Consider the following 21,231-nt stretch of genomic DNA (forward strand, 5'->3'; position numbering starts at 1 on the left):
GTTAAGGGTAAGTATGGAGTACGGGCTGAGCTCGCTCCATACACAGCGGGTGACAACTGTGTTATACAGCCAACACCTCAATGCAACGGGCGGAATCAAAGATCACTTTGATTCCGCCCATTTAACACCTTAAATCGCGACCGCGGCATTTAAATTGTTAGAATCAGGGGCGCCCCCTCAAACACGCCATCGCGCCCCTTCTTGTCACGATTGGCCGTTTACAGTGGTTGTTATGGCAACCTGGGGGCCTAATAAAGGCCCCCAGGTCTGCCATGTTTGTACTACGGCAGGGCTTCAAAGAAGACTGTCAGAATCACGATATACTGCAATACATTAGTATTGCAGTATATCATGCAAGCGATCCAACAATCGCTGCTTCAAGTCTCCTGGGGAGACTAATAAAAGAAGTAAAAAACAGTTAAATAAAGATTTTTATAATGTTCCAAAAAAAGTTCAAAAAACCCCCCTTTTCCCATATTTCCCCTAAAGCAATGTTAAAAATAAAAAAATCAAAATTAACATAACTGGTATTGCCGCATCAGTAAAAGTCCGAACTATCACAATGTAGCGTTATTTAACCCGCTTGGTGAACGACGTAAAAAAAAAATGAAAAAAAAAAATTTTGCTTTTTTTTCTCTCCTTAGCTTTCCAAAGAAAAGGAATAAAAAGTGATCAAAAAGTCACATGTACCCCAAAATAGTATCGGTGAAAACTACAGCTCGCCCCGCAAAATTTAAGCGCTCACACCTCTAAATTGATGGAAAAATAAAACAGTTATGGCTCTCAGAATATGGCGACTCAAAACATTTTCTATTTTAGCAAATAGTTGTATTTTTTTTAAATTCGTAAAACATAAAACAAAACATATAAATTTGGTATCGCCGAAATCGTATCATCCTGTAGAATAAGGTGAATATGTCGTTTTTACCGCCTGATGGACGCTGTAAAAGACAAAACCCCTCAAAAAATGTGGTAATCACTGTTTTTTGCCCATTTCCCACCACAAATAAAACATTTTTCAGATTCCTAGTACATTATGCGTACAATAAATGGTGCCATGAGAAACTACAACTTGTCCCGCAAAAAACAAGCCCTCATACGGCTATGTCGACGAAGAAATATAAAAGTTATGGCTTTTGGAAGGCGGGGAGGAAAAAACGAAAATGAAAAACATAAATTGGCCTGGCCTTTAACCCTTTCCCGACATCCGCCGTATATATACGGCGCACGCCGGGTGGGGGAATATGGAGCGGGTTCACTGGCTGAGTCCGTTCCATAGAGCGAGTGTGTCGGCTGTGTGTTACAGCCGACACTTCCGGGTTACGAGCGGGATCGCGCTTTAGCGCGATTCCGCTTGTTTAACCCGTTAAATGCCGCGTTCAATAGAGATCGCGGCATTTAAATTACTAAAAACAGGGGCGACCCCCTGTAACGTCTCAACGGCCCCCCCGCGGCGAGATCAGGGGGGAGCCGTTGGTTCACACGGCTGCCTGGGGGTCTGACGAAGTCCCCCAGGTCCGCCAACTTGGTACTCATATGAAGCAGGGCTTCATAGGAGACTGTCAGAATCACGATATACTGTGATACATTAGTATTGCAGTATATCGTGCAAGCGATCTAACGATCGCTGGTTGAAGTCCCCTAGGGGGACTAATAAAAAATGTAAAAATTAGTTAAAAAAAATAAAATATTAAAAGTTAAAAAAAAAAACCTTTTCCCATTTCCCCCCTAGAGCATAGTAAAAAATTAAACAAATAAACATAATTGGTATCGCTGTGTCCGTAACAGTCTGAACTATCACAATATATCATTATTTAACCCGCACGGTGAACGCCGTAAAAAAAAAAAAATTGTAAACGCCAGAATCTCTATTTTTTGTTCACCTAATCTCCCACAAAAAATGAAATAAAAAGTGATAAAACCGTCGCATCTACACCAAAATAGTATTATTAAAAACTAAAGCTTATCCCGCAAGAAATAAGCCCTTATACCACTTTATCGACGGAAAAATAAAAAAGTTATGGCTCTCGGAATTTGGCGAAACAAAATAAATTTTCTTTTTTACACTTAGGTTTTTACTTGTAAAAGTAGTAAAATATAGAAAAACCTACACATATTTGGTATCGGCGTAATCGTATTGACCCACAGAATAAAATTAATATGTTGTTTTAATTGTACAGTGAATTCCGTAAAAATGGCGCGCAAAAAACCATGGCGGAATCCCTGTTTTTTTTCATTTTCTACCCCACAAATAATTTTTTTCCTGTTTCCTAGTACATTATACGGCAAAATAAATGGTGCTACGAAAAACTACAACTTGTCCCGCAAAAATCAAGCCCTCATAGTACTATATCGACGGAAAAATAGAGGCGTTATGGCCTTTGGCAGGTGGGGAGGGAAAAACTAAAATTAAAATCTGAAAAAGGGCTGCGGCGTGAAAGGGTTAAGGGGTTACTATTACTTGGGACCCTGAACTATCAGACATGTAGACAGAATCTTTCTATTTCCTGGACTGTTCTATAGTTCCAACCAATCTAGGTAAATTAGGAGAATATGACATTTTGTGAAGAATATTCACCTAGTAAAATGAATTCCCTGGAGATAGTTGATGCTGTTGACTGTTTACTGTGGTGCTTTTTTTTAATTGTAAAATGTATAGAGAAACAATTACTAAAATAAAGTGTATTTCATAGCATCCCCCTTTAATGCAATTGGTCTACTCCATCCAGCTGAATTGCAGCAGTAGGCAGGCTGAGTTCAGGCTAGTGTGCAGTGTGAGGTAAGTCTGTGAGGGTGGACTTCTGAGGTGGCCATGTCCGGGCTACAGGTGGCCATGTCCGGGCTACAGGCTTCTCTGAAGTGTTAAATAGAACATTCTGAATCTGAACCTATTTTACCTGCACAAGTGTTATTTGTAGAATGCTTACTGATGTAATAAGGGCCCCCACTCCCTGACAGACTGATGTAATAATCGGCCCCCACTCCCTGACAGACTGATGTAATAATCGGCCCCCACTCCCTGACAGACTGATGTAATAAGGGCCCCCACTCCCTGACAGACTGATGTAATAAGGGCCCCCACTCCCTGACAGACTGATGTAATAATCGGCCCCCACTCCCTGACAGACTGATGTAATAAGGGCCCCCACTCCCTGACAGACTGATGTAATAAGGGCCCCCACTCCCTGACAGACTGATGTAATAAGGGCCCCCACTCCCTGACAGACTGATGTAATAATCGGCCCCCACTCCCTGACAGACTGATGTAATAAGGGCCCCCACTCCCTGACAGACTGATGTAATAAGGGCCCCCACTCCCTGACAGACTGATGTAATAAGGGCCCCCACTCCCTGACAGACTGATGTAACAAGGGCCCCCACTCCCTGACAGACTGATGTAACAAGGGCCCCCACTCCCTGACAGACTGATGTAACAAGGGCCCCCACTCCCTGACAGACTGATGTAATAAGGGCCCCCACTCCATGACAGACTGATGTAATAAGGGCCCCCACTCCCTGACAGACTGATGTAACAAGGGCCCCCACTCCCTGACACTGATTGAATGAATAAGAAGGGCCACCCACTCCCTGACAGACTGATGTAATAAGGGCCCCCACTCCCTGACAGACTGATGTAATAAGGGCCCCCATTCCCTGACAGACTGATGTAATAAGGGCCCCCATTCCCTGACAGACTGATGTAATAAGGGCCCCCACTCCCTGACAGACTGATGTAACAAGGGCCCCCACTCCCTGACACTGATTGAATAAGAAGGGCCCCCACTCCCTGACAGACTGATGTAATAAGGGCCCCCATTCCCTGACAGACTGATGTAATAATCGGCCCCCACTCCCTGACAGACTGATGTAATAAGGGCCCCCACTCCCTGACAGACTGATGTAATAAGGGCCCCCACTCCCTGACAGACTGATGTAATAAGGGCCCCCACTCCCTGACAGACTGATGTAATAAGGGCCCCCACTCCCTGACAGACTGATGTAATAAGGGCCCCCACTCCCTGACACACTGATGTAATAAGGGCCCCCACTCCCTGACAGACTGATGTAACAAGGGCCCCCACTCCCTGACAGACTGATGTAACAAGGGCCCCCACTCCCTGACAGACTGATGTAACAAGGGCCCCCACTCCCTGACACTGATTGAATAAGAAGGGCCCCCCACTCCCTGACAGACTGATGTAATAAGGGCCCCCACTCCCTGACAGACTCGTGTAATAAGGGCCCCCACTCCCTGACAGACTGATGTAATAAGAAGGGCCCCCCACTCCCTGACAGGCTGATGCAATAAGTAGCCTCTCCCCCCACTCCCTGACAGGCTGATGCAATAAGTAGCCCCTCCCCCCCACTCCCTGACAGGCTGATGCAATAAGAAGGGCCCCCCACTCCCTGATAGACTCATGTAATAAGAAGGGGCCCCCACTCCCTGACAGGCTGATGCAATAAGTACCCCCCCCCCCCCAACTCCCTGACAGGCTGATGCAATAAGTACCCTCCCCCCCCCCAACTCCCTGACAGGCTGATGCAATAAGTACCCTCCCCCCCCCCCCCCCCCCCCCCAACTCCCAACTCCCAACTCCCTGACAGGCTGATGCAATAAGTAGCCCCTCCCCCCACTCCCTGACAGGCTGATGCAATAAGTAGCCCCTCCCCCCACTCCCTGACAGGCTGATGCAATAAGTAGCCCCTCCCCCCACTCCCTGACAGGCTGATGCAATAAGTAGCCCCTCCCCCCACTCCCTGACAGGCTGATGCAATAAGTAGCCCCCCCCCACTCCCTGACAGGCTGATGCAGTAAGTAGCCCCTCCCCCCACTCCCTGACAGGCTGATGCAGTAAGTAGCCCCTCCCCCCACTCCCTGACAGGCTGATGCAATAAGTAGCCCCTCCCCCCACTCCCTGACAGGCTGATGCAATAAGTAGCCCCTCCCCCCACTCCCTGACAGGCTGATGCAATAAGTAGCCCCTCCCCCCACTCCCTGACAGGCTGATGCAATAAGTAGCCCCTCCCCCCACTCCCTGACAGGCTGATGCAATAAGTAGCCCCTCCCCCCACTCCCTGACAGGCTGATGCAATAAGAAGTGCACCTCACTCCATGACAGGCTGTGCGTGATTTTAACGCACCCATTGTCTTCAATGGGCGCATAGGTGCGTGAAAACGCACCAATATCGGACTTGCAGTGGGTTTCACGCAACGGACTCTCGCTGCATGAAAACTCATGCATGTGTGAACAGCCTCATTGAAATCAATGGGTCCCTGTGCTGCGAGTAATTTCCACGCTCGTCTGAATAAAGCCTAAAGCACACAAAGCTGCTGTCAAACATGAGCTCTCCGTTCTCTGCATCAGAAAGATAAGGCTGTTTTTTGACAACTGCGAGATCAGGTTACAGTTATATAAGCATGTCTGTGACAGGAATCCCGATCATGGAGGGCGGCACAGAAAGCATGTGGGCCACGGGTTGATATGCGCTGTGGTTTCTAGTACAGGGTCTGAAGGAGCGCTACATGACACGGATTCAAAGAACACCAAAGTAAGTCCTCAAGGCCTGTACTAGATCTAAAACCGTGTATTAGTTATGCCTGGGGTGTTCTTTTACTGCTGCATCTACTAACCCCAAGAGAATGATAATCTGACACTTGTTTCCAGCATAGAACCGCAATATGTGTCATTTCTCAAGACTAGAAGCAAAAGGCTGGAATTAACTAAATAATTTACGTAACTTCCGTGTCATAGAAAAGTTTAAAAAATTTAAGTGCACGCCATATTTGCACTAAAATTTGCGACCTTTCACTCTTTTCCAAAGCGGTAAGAAAGGGGGAGGGGCTATCGTTGGCGCCACACATTTACTATAATTTACAACTGAAATTGGTGTCCATTATAGAGCAAATGTACACCTGCTTATAGCAGGCATAGATTTTAATTTCTAGCACAGGAATGGTTAAAGATGCGCCAAATTTATTAAGAGGTAATACACCTCTTAATACATTTTGCGCATTTTTCTTCAATGCATTTTACATTAAGGCTGGGTTGACACAAGCATGTTACGTCCGTAATGGACGGAACGTATTTCGGCCGCAAGTACCGGGCGAACACAGTGCAGGGAGCCGGGCTCCTAGCATTATAGTTATGTACGATGCTAGGAGCCCCTGCCTCGCTGCAGGACAACTATCCCATACTGAAAACATGATTACAGTACAGGACAGTTGTCCTGCAGCGAGGCAGGGACTCCTAGCGTCGTACATAACTATGATGCTAGGAGCCCGGCTCCCTGCAGTGTGTTCGGTCCGGGACTTGCGGCCGAAATACGTTCCGTCCATTACGGACGTAATGTGCTCGTGTGAACCCAGCCTAAGACTGAAGTATGAAGTTTAAGTCTTTATAAATCTCCCTCTTAATTTCTTTAACAGCAGGAAATTAGCACCTAGATAAATAGTGAGGATCCATAGCCCCAGAGGCATGTAATCCCTGCTACATCTGCCGTTTTTTCAATGAGGTCATGGGCTGTAGCCACCATCACTCGTATCCAGGGGCAGAAGTATGAGGAACGCCTCTGCCAACTCCTGCTCTACTGTCAGGCTGCACTTGTCTCGTCTCACTGTACGTTTTGGGAGACCTGGTGCAAATTCTAGTAAATCTTTTGGACAGACAGTAGCCCCTGCCCGCCCCGACTAAATCAGAGAGGTGCAAAAAGTCACAAAGTTTTGTGAAACTATGGTATTCGCTAAAGTTTGCGACTTTTCTACGTCAGAAAACTGGCATGTATAATTTAACGAATTCTCACTTATGTGCGACCACTTAGCTTAAGGGTATGTTCACACGCCCTATTTACAGATGTAATTCAGGCGTCTTTCGCCTGGAATTACGGCCAAAAAAACGTCTCCAAGCCGTCGGCAAACATCTGCCTATTGAATTCAATGGGTCTTACGGTGTTCTGTGCAGACGGGCTTTTTTTTTTTTACGCACCGCTCAAAGAAGTGCATGAAATCAGCTCCGTAATTTCAGACGTATTTTACATGTGCGTGTGAACATACCCTAAGAAGCAACAAGTGCCAAGTAGAGCTAAATCATGAGGGCTATAAGTGCAGGGAGAATTGATGATGATGTGAAGCGAGCGACTTCCCTTTATCAGAAAGCAGGACCAATGTTAATGATAAATCAGTACAGCTTTTACCTCCAGACTGGACAAAACAAAAACCAAGTCTCGGAATATGTTATGCAATTGTTAATTTAGAGGGGCTGTCCAGAATTTAATAAAACAAAACATTGCTGCTTTCTTCCAAAAACATCACCACACCTGTCCAGGGGTTGTGTGTGGTATTGCAGCTCAGCCACATTTACTTCAATGGAGCTGAGCTGCAGTACCAGATACAACCCACGGGCAGATTTGGCGCTATGTTTGTAAGAAAGCAGCCACATTTTTCTAATTCGGTACTAGGGATTTTTCAGGAATTTACATTGGGCCCTACTGAAAAGCAAATGATGAGTTCTTTGTCACTTTTAGTTGAAACAAAATCTGTGGTGCTGTGCTGCAATAAAATGACAGTTTTTGTTAGCTTTCAAATATGATAACATAACCACATGGCTGCTGTTTTTATTTTATTACTCTGCGTTGTCAGCACATTTCTTTTACGGGTGTATTCATGTGGTGCGGTTTTGCGGCGCTTTTTTACAGCGCGGCTGAAAACTGCACTGAAAACGAACGCGTTTTTACTGCAATTTGAAAAACCGTGGCAAATCGCAGTAAAAACACGTATCTTTCAATGCGTTTTTCGGCCGCGCAGTAAAAACCGCATCCTGTGAATACACCCTTATAGTGGATGTTATATGAATTTTTAATGATATACACCTTTCTACTGGCCCTCAAAACTGAAATAAGGCCTTATTCACACGTGCGTGTCAGATTTACGACTGAAAAAAACGGGCTATTTTTGATGCATATGACTGTCCGTGTTGCGTCAATCTGGCTTCTATGTGTCATCGGTTTTTCTTGTCCATGTTCCTCCTCTGCAAGCACTTCCTGGTTTGACCTTTTATTTTATTTTTTCTAAGATGTCGTCCATGTGCTGTCCATTGTTTTCAGGCACCCATTGACCTCCGGTCCAGGATAGAACATGCAGTGAGCTTAACACAATGAATACGCGCTCAGCGAAAAACACGGACAAGTGAATTACACTGGGCTGTCAGTTTTTAAATGGACAGCACACGGATGTGAAATATACTCGTGTGAACAAGGCCTCAATCTGTGCTTTCTGTTGGGTATCGACTCTTTACCCCATCACAAACCAGAGCACCTGAAGAAACTTTGCCCAAACCTGAGAGAAAATGTGTCTCTAGTCTTCTAAAACTAAAGGTTAATCAGAAATGAAACTTCTATCCTCCAGCATTATAAATAACATGATGATAGAAGCCTTCCCATAGATATCATTAGTGCATAGTTACATAGGCAAGATGTCATTATTGAGTGACTGATCATACATGTGATCAGATGTCATACATGTTTTGTTTTCTAGGAACCTATGATGGATAGGCAAAGCTGTCTTCAGATGACAGCAAAAGTGGCTTTGGCAATATCAATTATTAGAAATAAACCAGAAGGAAAGAGCAGCAGAGAGTACGCTGAGGAACTGGCTAAAGTTGCGTCTGATCAGGAGGTGAATTGGAAGGCGAAGGTGAAGGAACTGGAAGACAAAGTTCTACATTTGCGACAAGAGCTACTTTTACACAAGATTCACAATAAACCAGAATTGGAAAATGGTAAATATGCAAGGATCAGTGGTATGATTACAGTTTATTTATACATATTATAGATTGCGTGTATAGGAGGGGGGGGGGGGGTGCGGTGATGCCTGAGTCAGTGGAAGAATCAAGTCTCTCACAAAATAAATATTCATTATGTATTTATTGTTTACAATTACTTTTTTTTTTTTCTCATTCGAAAATTGTATGTCAGCCTTATAAGACAAGGGGACTTATGTTTGCTAGTCGGTGGACATAACAAATGTAAATGCTTTTCTTCTTTCTAATTAAGGATCTAAAATATTACCCACTTTGCATCTAGGGCAGAAAACAACTCTGTAATACTTCAGAACTGTACGGAGCACCATGACACAATACACAGAGTGCCTCCCCTGTACTTCCCCCTCCCCTATAATGCTCTGTCAGCAGTTTTGAGGCCTCAAAACTGCTGACAGATTCCCTTTAAGGTCAAGTATTGCTTGATGAATGTTCTTGATCAAGGTGATATGTTGCTTGGATAAGGCTCTGAGTTGAAGTGAATCATTGCTTTATATTTGCTTTGGATCGAGGTGAAACGTTTCTTGGTAAAAGCTCTGAATAAAGGTGATAAGTTGCTTTGTAAAGGATCTGGATAGAGGTAAAATGTTGTTTGGTAAAGGCTCTGGATAGGGATTAAAGGGGTTGTCCAACGAAAAGAAAAAACATTTTATTTTGCCTTTGTAAAATAAAGGAACTTTCTAATCTACTTTATATTTCAAACCTTCATGGATTGCATTTTTCGTGTCGTGGACCCAGAAGTTCAGTGTTGTTGTTGAGACGCGTCGACAAAGGCTCAGAGGAAAGAAGATCCCACCCCTCTCCTGTCTGTGTCTCGATGATGTGGATGAAGGGGCTGGCTGCCTGGCTCAATTCATCCACAGTCACGGCTGATTCAAAAACCGAGAAGGGTGCTGGCTTAGCTGGTGAATTGAGCCAGTCAGTCAGCCCCTTTATTGACACACAGGGGGAGCTCCTTTACCCGGAGCCTGTGTCAACACGTCACCGTAACAGCAGCAGCATCCAACTTCCGGGTCCACGCCATGCACACATTGAAGAATTTGATGCAAAAGAATCTGAATCAAAACTGCAGATTTACGCAGGTAAATACTGCACTTAAATTATTTTTTTTATGGTTTTAGGTGCAGATTTTACATTTTGATGCGGAAACGTGCAGATTTTATGCAGTGGATTTTTATGCATTCTTAGGCCTTATTCACACGGACATATCTGTTTTGCGCACGCAAAAAACGCTACGTTTTGAGCGTGCAAAAGGTCCGTGTGGCATCAGCAAATGGTGCGCGGCTGCGTGATTTTCGCGCAGCCGGCATCATGATGACGAAAAACCGCAGCATAATAAAGTAGCAGCAGTGTGGGTGAGATTTGGACGAATCTCAGCCACACACAGCGGAAAATATAAGCTGAAAATATTTGCTGAAAATAACGTTCATAAATGGACCTGCGGTGTGGTTTTTGAAGCCGCAGCATATCAATTTATGATGCAGAATCGCTGCTCTTCTGTTGCGGGGTTTTCCATATTGAATTTAAGGCCTTATTCACATGGACGTGTCAGTTTTGCGAGCGCAAAAAACGCTGCGTTTTGCACACACAAAAGGTCCGTGTGTCATCAGCATATGGTGCGGGGCTGCGTGATTTTCGCGCAGCCGGCATCATGATGACACTCTGGTTTTCTGTTTACAAACAGAAAAGTACGTGGTGCTTTTCTGTTTTCATTCATCGTTTTTACTACTGTAGCACGCATCACGCGCGGCACACGGCATCCGCAGCCCCGCTCTATAACGGCGGAGATCAGACAAACCTCTCATCTCCGCCGTTATTCCCCTGAACGCTGTGATCAAAGCTGACTGCAGCATTCAGGGGTAAATGAGAAGGGGGGGGTGCCCCTTGGATCGCATTACAGGAATCCCTGTGACGCGATTGAGGGACATACCATATATGGCCAGACAGCCCAGCGTCCATTGAAGGACCCAGGGATGTCTGACCATATTTCCTGTTAGGGCATACTTGGGTATGTCCTAACTGCCTGTGTACTATCAGTACACAGGCTAATGTACTGGCATATACACATAAAAACATAAAGTAATATTAAATAAAAAACACACATACACCTTTTTTACAATAAACATTAAAACAAGTCTCAATACATAAAATATACACATTCGGTATTGGCGTGGCCGTAATAACCTGCACAACAATTTTTTTGTGTCATTTATGATGTGTACGCTGTAAAAAAATAAAATAAAAACTGCTTTCTTTCACTTAGGGCTTATTCAGACGAATGTGGTATACGTCCATGCAACGCGCTTGATTTTCACGCGTCTCGCACGGACTTATATTAGTCTATGGGGCCGCGCAGACAGTCCGTGATTTTTATGCAGCGTGAGTCCGCTGCGTAAAACTCACGAAATGTCCGTTCTTTGTGCGTATTTCGCGCATCACGCACCCATTGAAGTCAATGGGTGCGTGAAAATCACGCATGGCACACAGAAGCACTTCCGTGGGATGCGCGTGATTCGCGCAACAGCAGTAAAACTATGAATGAAAACAGAAAAGCACCACGTGCTTTTCTGTTTACAAACATCCAAACGGAGTGTCATAATGATGGCGGCTGCGCGAAAATCACGCAGCCGTGCATCATACGGGGCTGACACACGGAGCTGTTAAGTGCCTTTTGCGCATGCAAAACGCCGCTTTTGCGTGCGCAAAACGCACACGCTCGTGTGAATCCGGCCTTATTGTGAGGCGCGAGGTGTGATGATGAATGGAAACCTCCATGTGCCTCACATTAATAGTAATTAACCCCATCATGTACCTTACACATTAACCCATTATGACGGAGAAACATGATGGGGTTAATTATTATTAGTGTGAGGCACATTCAAAATTCATCATCACACCTCGCGCCTCAAATCAGAAAATGGAAGAACTTTTTTTAATTTTTTTACTGTTGGCAAAGTATGGTTTCGGTATCGTAACATCCCTAGTGGGGACATTATAGTTTTTTTTTATGGGCCATTTTGTTTTATAATGGGGGGGGGGGCGCCGAAAGTTATTTCGCATGGGGCATCATCCATCCTAAGGCTGGCCCTGGGTTTAGGTGAAATATTGCTTGGTAAATGCTCTGGATAGCGGCAACATTTTGCTTTGTAAGGGTAGGAACACACTAGGCAGATACGCTGCGTAAAAACGACAACGTAGCCGCAGGGAACTCCGCCAAATTGTGGTGCGGTTTATTGGGCGGCATGTCTGTTGCGGAAATAATGCAGCAATAAAAAAAACAAAACCGTTTATACTTGATGCGGTAGTCCATGTGATCGCTGCAGCCTTTGATTGACTGCAAAAGTCACATGGGATGTTACCTCATCCCAGGAAGCCAGGCTGCGCTCAGAAGAGGATCGCATCGCTAGGATTTCGGCAGGGAGGTAAGTTCGAACTTTATTAATTTCAATTGAAAAACATATTTTTTAGTTTTTTTTCATTTGCTATTTTTGCAGTGGAATTGCAGTGTTATTGCTGCAAAAGTCGCAATACATGGCACTTTGTTGCAGATTTTAGGTATTAGGCCTTATTCACACGAACGTATAATACGTCCAAGCTACGTAAATCACGCGCGTCGCACGGACCTATATTACTGAATTGGGCCGTTCAGACGGTCAGTGAATTTCACGCAGCGTATGTCCGCTGCGTGAAACGCACGACATGTCCTATATTTGGCCGTGTTTCGCGCTGCACGCACCCATTGAAGTCAATGGGTGCGTGCAAATCGCGCTCGCACATGGAAGCACTTCCGGGTGCCGCGCGTAATTCGCGCAACAGCAGTAAAAACCATGACTGAATGAAAACAGAAAAGCACCACGTGCTTTTCTGTTTGTAAACCTAAAACCAGAGTGTCATCATGATGCCGGCTGCGCGAAAATCACGCAGCCCCGCACCATATGCTGATGACACACGGACCTTTTGTGTGTGCAAAACGCAGCGTTTTTTGCGCTCGCAAAACTGACACGTCCATGTGAATAAGGCCTTAAATTCAATATGGAAAACCCCGCAACAGAAGAGCAGCGATTCTGCATCATAAATTGATATGCTGCGGCTTCAAAAACCACACCGCAGGTCCATTTATGAACGTTATTTTCAGCAAATATTTTCAGCTTATATTTTCCGCTATGTGTGGCTGAGATTCGTCCAAATCTCACCCACACTGCTGCTACTTTATTATGCTGCGGTTTTTCCCCAATGAACTCCGTTGCGGAAAATCCGCCTAATGTGTTCCTAAAAGACACACCAAAAGACACACCAAATTGTGGTGCCCTTTTTTTTTTTTTTTTTTTTTTTTTTTAGCTGGAATGTCCACTGCGCAAAATAGCAGTTAAAAAAAAAACAGCCCGTAGTCAATTGCAACGTGTCCCTCTGACATCCTGCAGCCCAGCCTCCATGGATGACGTTTCATCCTATGTGACCGCTGCAGATGAAACGCCATCCCTGAGGGCAGGAGTATAGACTTTTTTTCATTGAGTTGCGTTTTTTTTTTTATGCGACTGAAACTCAGGTTTTCCGCTGCAAAAATTGCAACATCTGCTATTTGTTGCGGGTTTTACCTCCCCATTTAATTCAATGGGAAAAACCTGCAGCAGAAAACCACCGATCCCTAAGCATAAAATGACATGCTGCGGATTAAAAAAATGCACCGCAGGTCAATTTATGAACAGTTTTTCGGCAAGTTTTTTACACAGCATTTGGATGAGATTTGTTCCAATCTCATCCACTTTGCTGCTACTGTAATACGCTGTGAGTTTTCCGCAATGAAATGCGTTGCTGAAAATCTGAAGTATTTTCGCTGCGTGTAGACTTACCCTAAAGGCTCTGGATGGAGGTGAATTGTTGCTTGGTAAGGCTCTGGATAGAGGCGGATGTGACATGGGTGAAACAAAGATTCGATTCTTTCATGTAGTTACTACTTTTATTTTAAGAATTTTTGGTGGTTGCCCATTTTAACACTGTGCTCCACGACGTATGCCAGTTGTATCATAGCCCGCTAAGATTTTCACTATTAGGTTAATGTCACATGCAGCTTAAACACTGCTGAATTTCCAACCAGATTTTCCATGTGGACATTCTGAAGCATTATTTATTTGCTCGGTTTTCTCCTCTACCCACCACAGTTCGGCTTTGCTCACACAGGGAAAAATTCACCCTGAATTTCTTGGAAATGAATTTGAATTCGCTTGTAAAAAGCCTCCCATTTTCAGAGGGCAGAATTGCAAACTGATGTCACTTCTTGATGCAGCGTCCGTGGCGTGCTCTGCCACAAAAGCAGCGTCGCAAAATGAATGGGGCTAATCTGCGTGCCAAAATGTGGCTGTTTGTTCTGCAAAACCACGGCAGAAATCTGAGTTTCCACCACCGTTTCCTGCTGTGGAATCTTGGCAAATCCACGCCTGGCCTAGGCGCGTAGCGATCTGCCAAAGTGATAAGCCAAGGGTCTCTCAGTTCAAGGATTTTGTCCCACTCTGTTTGCGATAAGTTGCAATAACTCACAAAACACATCCATATTGCCAAACGCAAGTAGATTAGCCCTAGTTTCCCAGGTACCTATTGAATGCTTATAGTATTAAACATGTAACTTTATTTATCAATGACAATAAAGCATACAAGTGAAGAGTAAAAGCGCCATGTGAACTGAGAGTCCCTGTATAGCAATGTTGTTATTACTCAGTAGTCTATGCTATCTGAGTGCAGAGTCAAACTACCACTTCCAATGGCCACACTGCTTGTATGAGATACCTAAAATAGCGGCTGCAGTCCGCTTTGCAAAGGACTTAGGTTTAAGAGGACACATTGAATTTAAACCAGGAAAAGCCCCCCCTACATGTTTCACTTCCCCAGTGGCGTCCTCAGAGGAAAATGGGGCTAATGGCAATAACTGGCACGTTAAGAATCATCGCGCAATCATTCCACACCACTTGATCTGATTTTTGAGGTTTCATGTGGCTAAAAAACTTTGCTTTCAATCTGGCCTTTATGCCTCTCCCACATGCCACAGATTGGAGCTAGGTGCTCGAAAATTTGTTCACTTGCATATGTTAGCGACACCTAATACTTCAACGATTTGCATAACCTAACGGCTTGCCCTTCTTGGTGTTGCAATTTCAATATTGAGGAGTGTATTTAGTATTCATATAATTGGACACCTATTTGCAAACTCTACAGAATCACTATAACTTATTCCCGCAAACCGGTGTGACATTATGTCCTAATTGCAGTCCTTTGACTGCAATAAGAATGTAATGGTACACCCAGTGGATGGCATGGGCAGGGCTGCCATCAGGGCAGTACTGGTGCTACTGTCTTCAGGGGCCTGGCCAAATAAGTAAAAAAAAAGTGGCCTACTTGCCGCTGCTGGCATAGATGGGGCCAGTTGAGCCTATATAAATTAATTTTCAGCGAATAGCAGGGTGGGGGCATATTCTTTCCACCTGAGTAACACCATAGGGGTTGCTCCCCCACCCGTTCTCACGCCCCAAACCAATAGAACTTCTGAAGAGAAATGCCCGGCTGGTCTGCCTCCTCTTCTTTTCTCCTTCTCTCCTCCAAAGTGACGCAACGTGATGTGCAGGGATGCTAGGAGGAAGGAGATGAATGCATTGTCTATCTCGAAGTGGAGGGAGTTCTGACCCTACCATTTGTCTTTTGTATTGGAGGGCATACAGGAGCCTCAGCACAGTGAGTGGTGTTGTGTAGGACATAAACTTGTAAAAGCTCCCGAAGCTGCAGCCTGTTCTGTGTTCTGTACATGCAGGCAGCATCTTAAAGGGGACCTGTCACCTGCCCAAAAAATTGCAGTTGACCTCTAAGTTAGATGGCACGCGCAACAGTTTCTGATGCTTTTTATTTTCCTTTAGCCCCCACGGTTCCTAAGATATCTGGGCTGTTAGTTATGGTGTCCGATATGCAAATGAGGCTTTTGACTGTCAAGTGGGCAGTTACCCCTTATCAAGTCACAAGTAGCCCACTTGACAGTCAAAGGCCTCATTTGCATATCGGACACCAGAATTAACTGCCCTGATATCTCAGGAATGGTGGGGGTTGGAAGGCAAAAATAAAAAGCATCAGAATCTTTGAGGAGCCTGCAATCTAATGGAGATGTTAGCTACGTTTTTTTGGGCAGGTGACCGGTCCTCTTTAACCACAATTATTAGTAGTTTCTATAAGTAGTCTGCTAACTTCCAACCAGTGCCCCCCCCCCCCCCCACCGAGCCTTACCCCCTAGCACCGCTTTCCTCCCCTTACATACACTGGTGCACACACAAAGGGAATTGTTTTTTTCAGTGCAGAGATCTAGTTGAACCCAATGCTGAAGCAGGAAACCATCAGCTCCCTGCTTCAGAATTAGTTCAGAGCAGAGGGAGCTCCTCGGCTCGCTGAGGACTCCCCGGGCACAGCGCTACTCTAAGCGCTGTGCCGAGGGAAGCCCTTGACGTCACTGTCCATTTATGGACAGTGATGTCAGTGGCCATTCCTGGAGCGAATTCACTGTTGCCGACGCTCTGGCTGGTGATTCCTCTCCTAGAGGGAACCCCTGAGGTCACCGTCCATATACGGACAGTGACATCAGGGGCTCCTCCTGGAGTGCAATCCCCGGCCAGAGAGTCAGCAGCGCTCTGGCATAGGATTCTACTCCAGGAGTAGCCCCTGATGTCACTGTCCCTATATGGACTGTGACATAAGGGCTTCACTCTAGGAGCGGAATTCCCTGCTTATGCTCTGGCTGGGAATTCCGCTCCTAGAGGGAGTCTCAATGGCACTATCTACAGGGGGTGGCGCTAACTTTAAGGGGGTTGTGGGACTATCTACATGGACACTGGCACTATATAGGAGCACTATCTACAGGGGACACTGTGGCGCGATCTACAAGGGAACTGCCGCTTTATATGTGGGCACTGGCACTAGGGGCAGCTAAGGGGGCATTATACTGTATGGGGGCAGCTAAGGGAGCATTATACTGTATGGGGTCAGCTGTGGGGGCATTCTACTGTATGGGAGAATCTGTGGGGGCATTATACTCTATGGGGGCATTATGCTGTATGTGGGCATTATACTGCATGGGGGAATCTGTGTGGGTATTATACTGTATGGGGGCATCTGGGTTAGCACACAGGCTTCCTTTTATGGACCGACTCAGTACCCTTAGTCTTGCACTACTGCTTACACATCTACTATTTCGTCAACTACACCGCCCAGTCCAGCTATTTGTACATTAGGGACTTACACACCACCCCTGCTTGCTCTTCAGGATCTGTAGCCACTATATGCCCAACGGTGGATACTGACTAGATTGGTCCTTATTAATATCTCTTAGAGATGGAACTGAGGAACCGAAGTAATCAGTCTGACATGCTTCTTCTACCTCCTCATCCAAATGCCTTCCTCCTTGCAACAACACCCCTAAGGCCGGGTTCACACGGGTCAGATATGCTGCGTTAAAACTGTGCAGCATATCCGACCTGGGACCTACAGTACATTCCATCCGAAAAACCACACTACGTTGTGGTGCGTTTTTTCTGAAGGATTTTTCCGCTGTGTAAAGCAGCAGTAAAAAAATGCCCATACTTTCCTAGGCCATTGTTATTGTGATGCATCCCTCCTGTGCTGTCTGGCCCGGCCTCCCTGGATGACGCTGCAGCCCAGGTGACCGCTGTAGCCTGTGATTCGCTGTGATTGTAATGTCATCCCAGGAGGCGAGCCCGATGTCATCCAGGCCGGCTTACTGGGATGATTTTTCATCCCATGTGACCGCCCCTACAGCCTGTGATTGGCTGCAGCAGTCACATGGGATGCAAGCGGTGACATGGAAAGAAACAGACTACAGGATAAGTGTTTGTTCTTTTTTTTTTCCGTAGTTGTGACTTTCGCAGCGATTACGCCGCAAAAATCGCAACACTTGGATCCCTGTTGCGGACTTTGCATCCCCAATGAATTCAATGGGGAAAACCCGCAACGAAAACGCAGCATAAGCGGACATGATGCAGATTTAAATTTCGCACCGCAGGTCAATTTGTTAACGTTTACGCTGCATTTTTTTTCTTAATCATTTCCATTGCAGAAATTCTGCAGCGTTTACACTACGTGGGAACCCGGCCGAACACTACTCAGCACAGCACACAGTTAAGGATATTTCAGCACTCTCTCCCAACACAGAACAGTGTTTTGGCGGACAAACTGCTCAATTATAGAAACAGCCCCGCGCCCAGAAGTGATGTGCGAACACGCTACAGCGTGCATCCATCACCCTGTTACAGACCAAATCCAATGAAGCCCAAAAGGATGTTCGGGCCGTACATCACTGCGAGACCATTTTAAGTATGTGAACAAGCGAAGCGCCTGCCTTACCTTTATTATTAAGTAAAAAACAATATTAAAATTTGAACATCCTGTCTTCATTGTCAGACACCCTTTCTTCACCAATGCAGTATATACTCTCCCATCAATTGTCAGATCTTGGCCAGTTCATGCAAGTCCCATCTGTAGCGGGTGGAAAAAATACAGCCACAACAGCAGTGTAAGAATACTAAATCAGGGTGTTTTAACGGCACAGTACTCCATTCAATAACAGTATGATAATTATTGGCCTCCGTGATCACCAAGGCCAAAGCAGGCCTGTTGCAGGGTGAATAGTGAATTAGCTTGTCTGTGTATCTCTCACCTGCCGGCCAGCAAACCTTTGTCTCTGTCCACTATTGCTTGTACAGACAAACGTATTCGGCATTCCCCACTAACACACAGCATTACCTGTATGTGACCAAACCAGAATGGAGGGTGAGCTGGGTTTATATAGGATGCACTTGATTAATGCCAGGTGAAACCGAGCTGCAGCCACACAAAGTATATATCTCTTTTGTATGATTTGGTTATGTGTATAGAGATTGTAAGCTCCAGTTCATATTAAAAGGAGACCGGAAGTATGGAATATGTATAATATGTAGTTTATGTATAATATGTATGTGTTTGAAATTTAAACACAAATGTGTGTGTCCCTTTAACCCCTTCCCGACATTTTATCCAGGGCTTAATAGTTGCCTGTCAGAACCACGATATACTGCAATACATTAGTATTTTAGTATATCGTGCAAGCGATCTAACGGACTAATAAAAAAAGTAAAAATTAGTTAAATAAAGTTTTTTGTTTTTTTTTTTTGTGTAAAAAAAAAAATTAAAAGTAAAAAAAAAAAACCTTTTCCCATTTTCCCCCCTGGAGCATAGTAAAAATATAAATAAATAAATATAATTGGTATCGCCACGTCCGTAAATGTCTGAACTATTACAATAGATCATTATTTAACACGCACGGCTAACGGCGTAAAAAAAAAAATTGTAAACGCCAGAAACTCTATTTTTTGGTCGCCTAATCTCCCACAAAAAATGAAATAAAAAGTGAACAAACCGTCGCATGTACACCAAAGTGGTATTATTAAAAACTACAGCTTATCCCGCAAAAAATAAGCCCTCATACCACTTAATCGACGGAAAAAGAAAAAAGTTATGGCTCTCGGAATTTGGCGACACAAAATAAATTTTATTTTTTACACTTAGGTTTTTACTTGTAAAAGTAGTAAAATATAGAAAAAACTATATATATTTGGTATCGCTGTAGTTGTATTGACCCACAGAATAAAGTTAACATGTTTTAATTGCACAGTGAATTCTGTAAAAAACCATGGAGGAATCGCTGTTTTTTTCATTTTCTACCCCACAAATAATTTTTTTCCCATTTCCTAGTACATTATACGGCAAAATAAATGGTGCTACGAAAAACTACAACTCGTCCCGCAAAGATCAAGCCCTCATAGTACTATATCAACGGAAAAATAAAGACGTTATGGCTTTTGGAAGGTGGGGAGGAAAAAACGAAAATGAAAATCTGAAAAAGGACTGCGACGGGAAGGGGTTAAGACTGTAGAATTCTGGGAAATAGAATATTGTGTATTTAAGTGCACCCAGAGGAGGGTGGGACAGGCTCAGTTCAGAGCATATGAGCTGAGGATTGGGGGGGGGTGCAGCTTCTTGATATGAAGTCATCTGCAATTCAACGCCTAATTTGCCTGCTTTTGTTGTTGTTTTACTTTTATTTTATATTCGCTCAAAATAAATACGAGCATTGTTTTGCCAAATCCTGAGTGAGGACTGTTTATGACGGCAAGATTACCCACACCCCAACAAGGCCATAACACTATTCCTGTTAATACTTAAAGAGAACCTTTCACCTCCCCATACATGGGCATCTGAGTGCAGCATGTAATGGGCAGGGCTGCACAAACCCTGGGGCACTTTACATTTTTTTTTCTACCTCCCTCTGTTATTTAGAGAACGGGGCGTGTACTGGCAAGGGGGCGTGTTACTATGGCTGTGACACTGTCCAATCAGATATGGACAGTGCCACAGCAAGAGCGAGGAGAGAGAGTGCGATTGCAGCCTTTTCACCTGAACTGGCAAGGGGGCGTGTCACTGCTACGGACAGTGCAAGAGCTGGGGAGAGTGGGCATGCGCGCTCTCATCTCTTCAGCTCTTGTGATTGATCAGTCTTGTACTTTGGCTGCCAAACTGGCAAGGGGGTGTGTCACTGCTACGGACAGTTTTAGGGCTGGGGAGCGCTTACACTGTCCGCAGAAGAGACACGCCCCCTTGCCAGTTCGGCAGAAGACTAATCTTGAAAGCTGAAGAGTAAGAGTGAGAGCGCTTGCTGTAACACTGTCCATATCTGATTGGACAGTGTCACAGCCATAATAACACCCCCCGTTGACTGTTCAGGGGGTTATTTAAAGAGGCTCTGTCACCAGATTTTGCAACCCCTATCTGCTATTGCAGCAGATAGGCGCTGCAATGTAGATTACAGTAACGTTTTTATTTTTAAAAAACGAGCATTTTTGGCCAAGTTATGACCATTTTTGTAGTTATGCAAATGAGGCTTGCAAAAGTCCAACTGGGCGTGTTTACAGTAAAAGTCCAACTGGGCGTGTATTATGTGCGTACATCGGGGCGTGTTTACTACTTTTACTAGCTGGGCGTTCTGACGAGAAGTATCATCCACTTCTCTTCAGAACGCCCAGCTTCTGGCAGTGCACAGACACAGCGTGTTCTCGAGAGATCACGCTGTGACGTCACTCACTTCCTGCCCCAGGTCCTGCATCGTGTCGGCCACATCGGCACCAGAGGCTACAGTTGATTCTGCAGCAGCATCAGCGTTTGCAGGTAAGTAGCTACATCGACTTACCTGCAAACGCCGATGCTGCTGCAGAATCAACTGTAGCCTCTGGTGCCGTTGTGTCCTCGCTCGTCCGACACGATGCAGGACCTGGGGCAGGAAGTGAGTGACGTCACAGCGTGATCTCTCGAGAACACGCTGTGTCTGCACTGCCAGAAGCTG

General features: G+C 45.0%; 1 protein-coding gene across 3 annotated transcripts in view; it reads left to right on the forward strand.

Moving 5' to 3' along the window:
• The first annotated feature begins 2,731 nt into the window (after positions 1–2,731).
• MEI4 (meiotic double-stranded break formation protein 4) overlaps positions 2,732–21,231 on the forward strand; it is a 166,986-nt gene continuing 148,486 nt past the window's right edge. The window contains exons 1-2 of one of the 3 annotated variants that reach the window (XM_075864163.1): positions 2,732–2,779; positions 8,531–8,774. In XM_075864163.1, coding sequence (XP_075720278.1) covers positions 8,537–8,774 — 238 coding nt within the window. In that variant the 5' untranslated portion in view covers positions 2,732–2,779; positions 8,531–8,536. Of the gene's footprint in view, positions 2,780–5,040; positions 5,551–8,530; positions 8,775–21,231 lie in introns of those variants that run through there. The other 2 variants (XM_075864164.1, XM_075864161.1) reach the window with 2 other exon arrangements.

Source organism: Rhinoderma darwinii, chromosome 4 (assembly GCF_050947455.1).
Source record: "Rhinoderma darwinii isolate aRhiDar2 chromosome 4, aRhiDar2.hap1, whole genome shotgun sequence".
Classification (NCBI taxonomy): domain Eukaryota; kingdom Metazoa; phylum Chordata; class Amphibia; order Anura; family Rhinodermatidae; genus Rhinoderma; species Rhinoderma darwinii.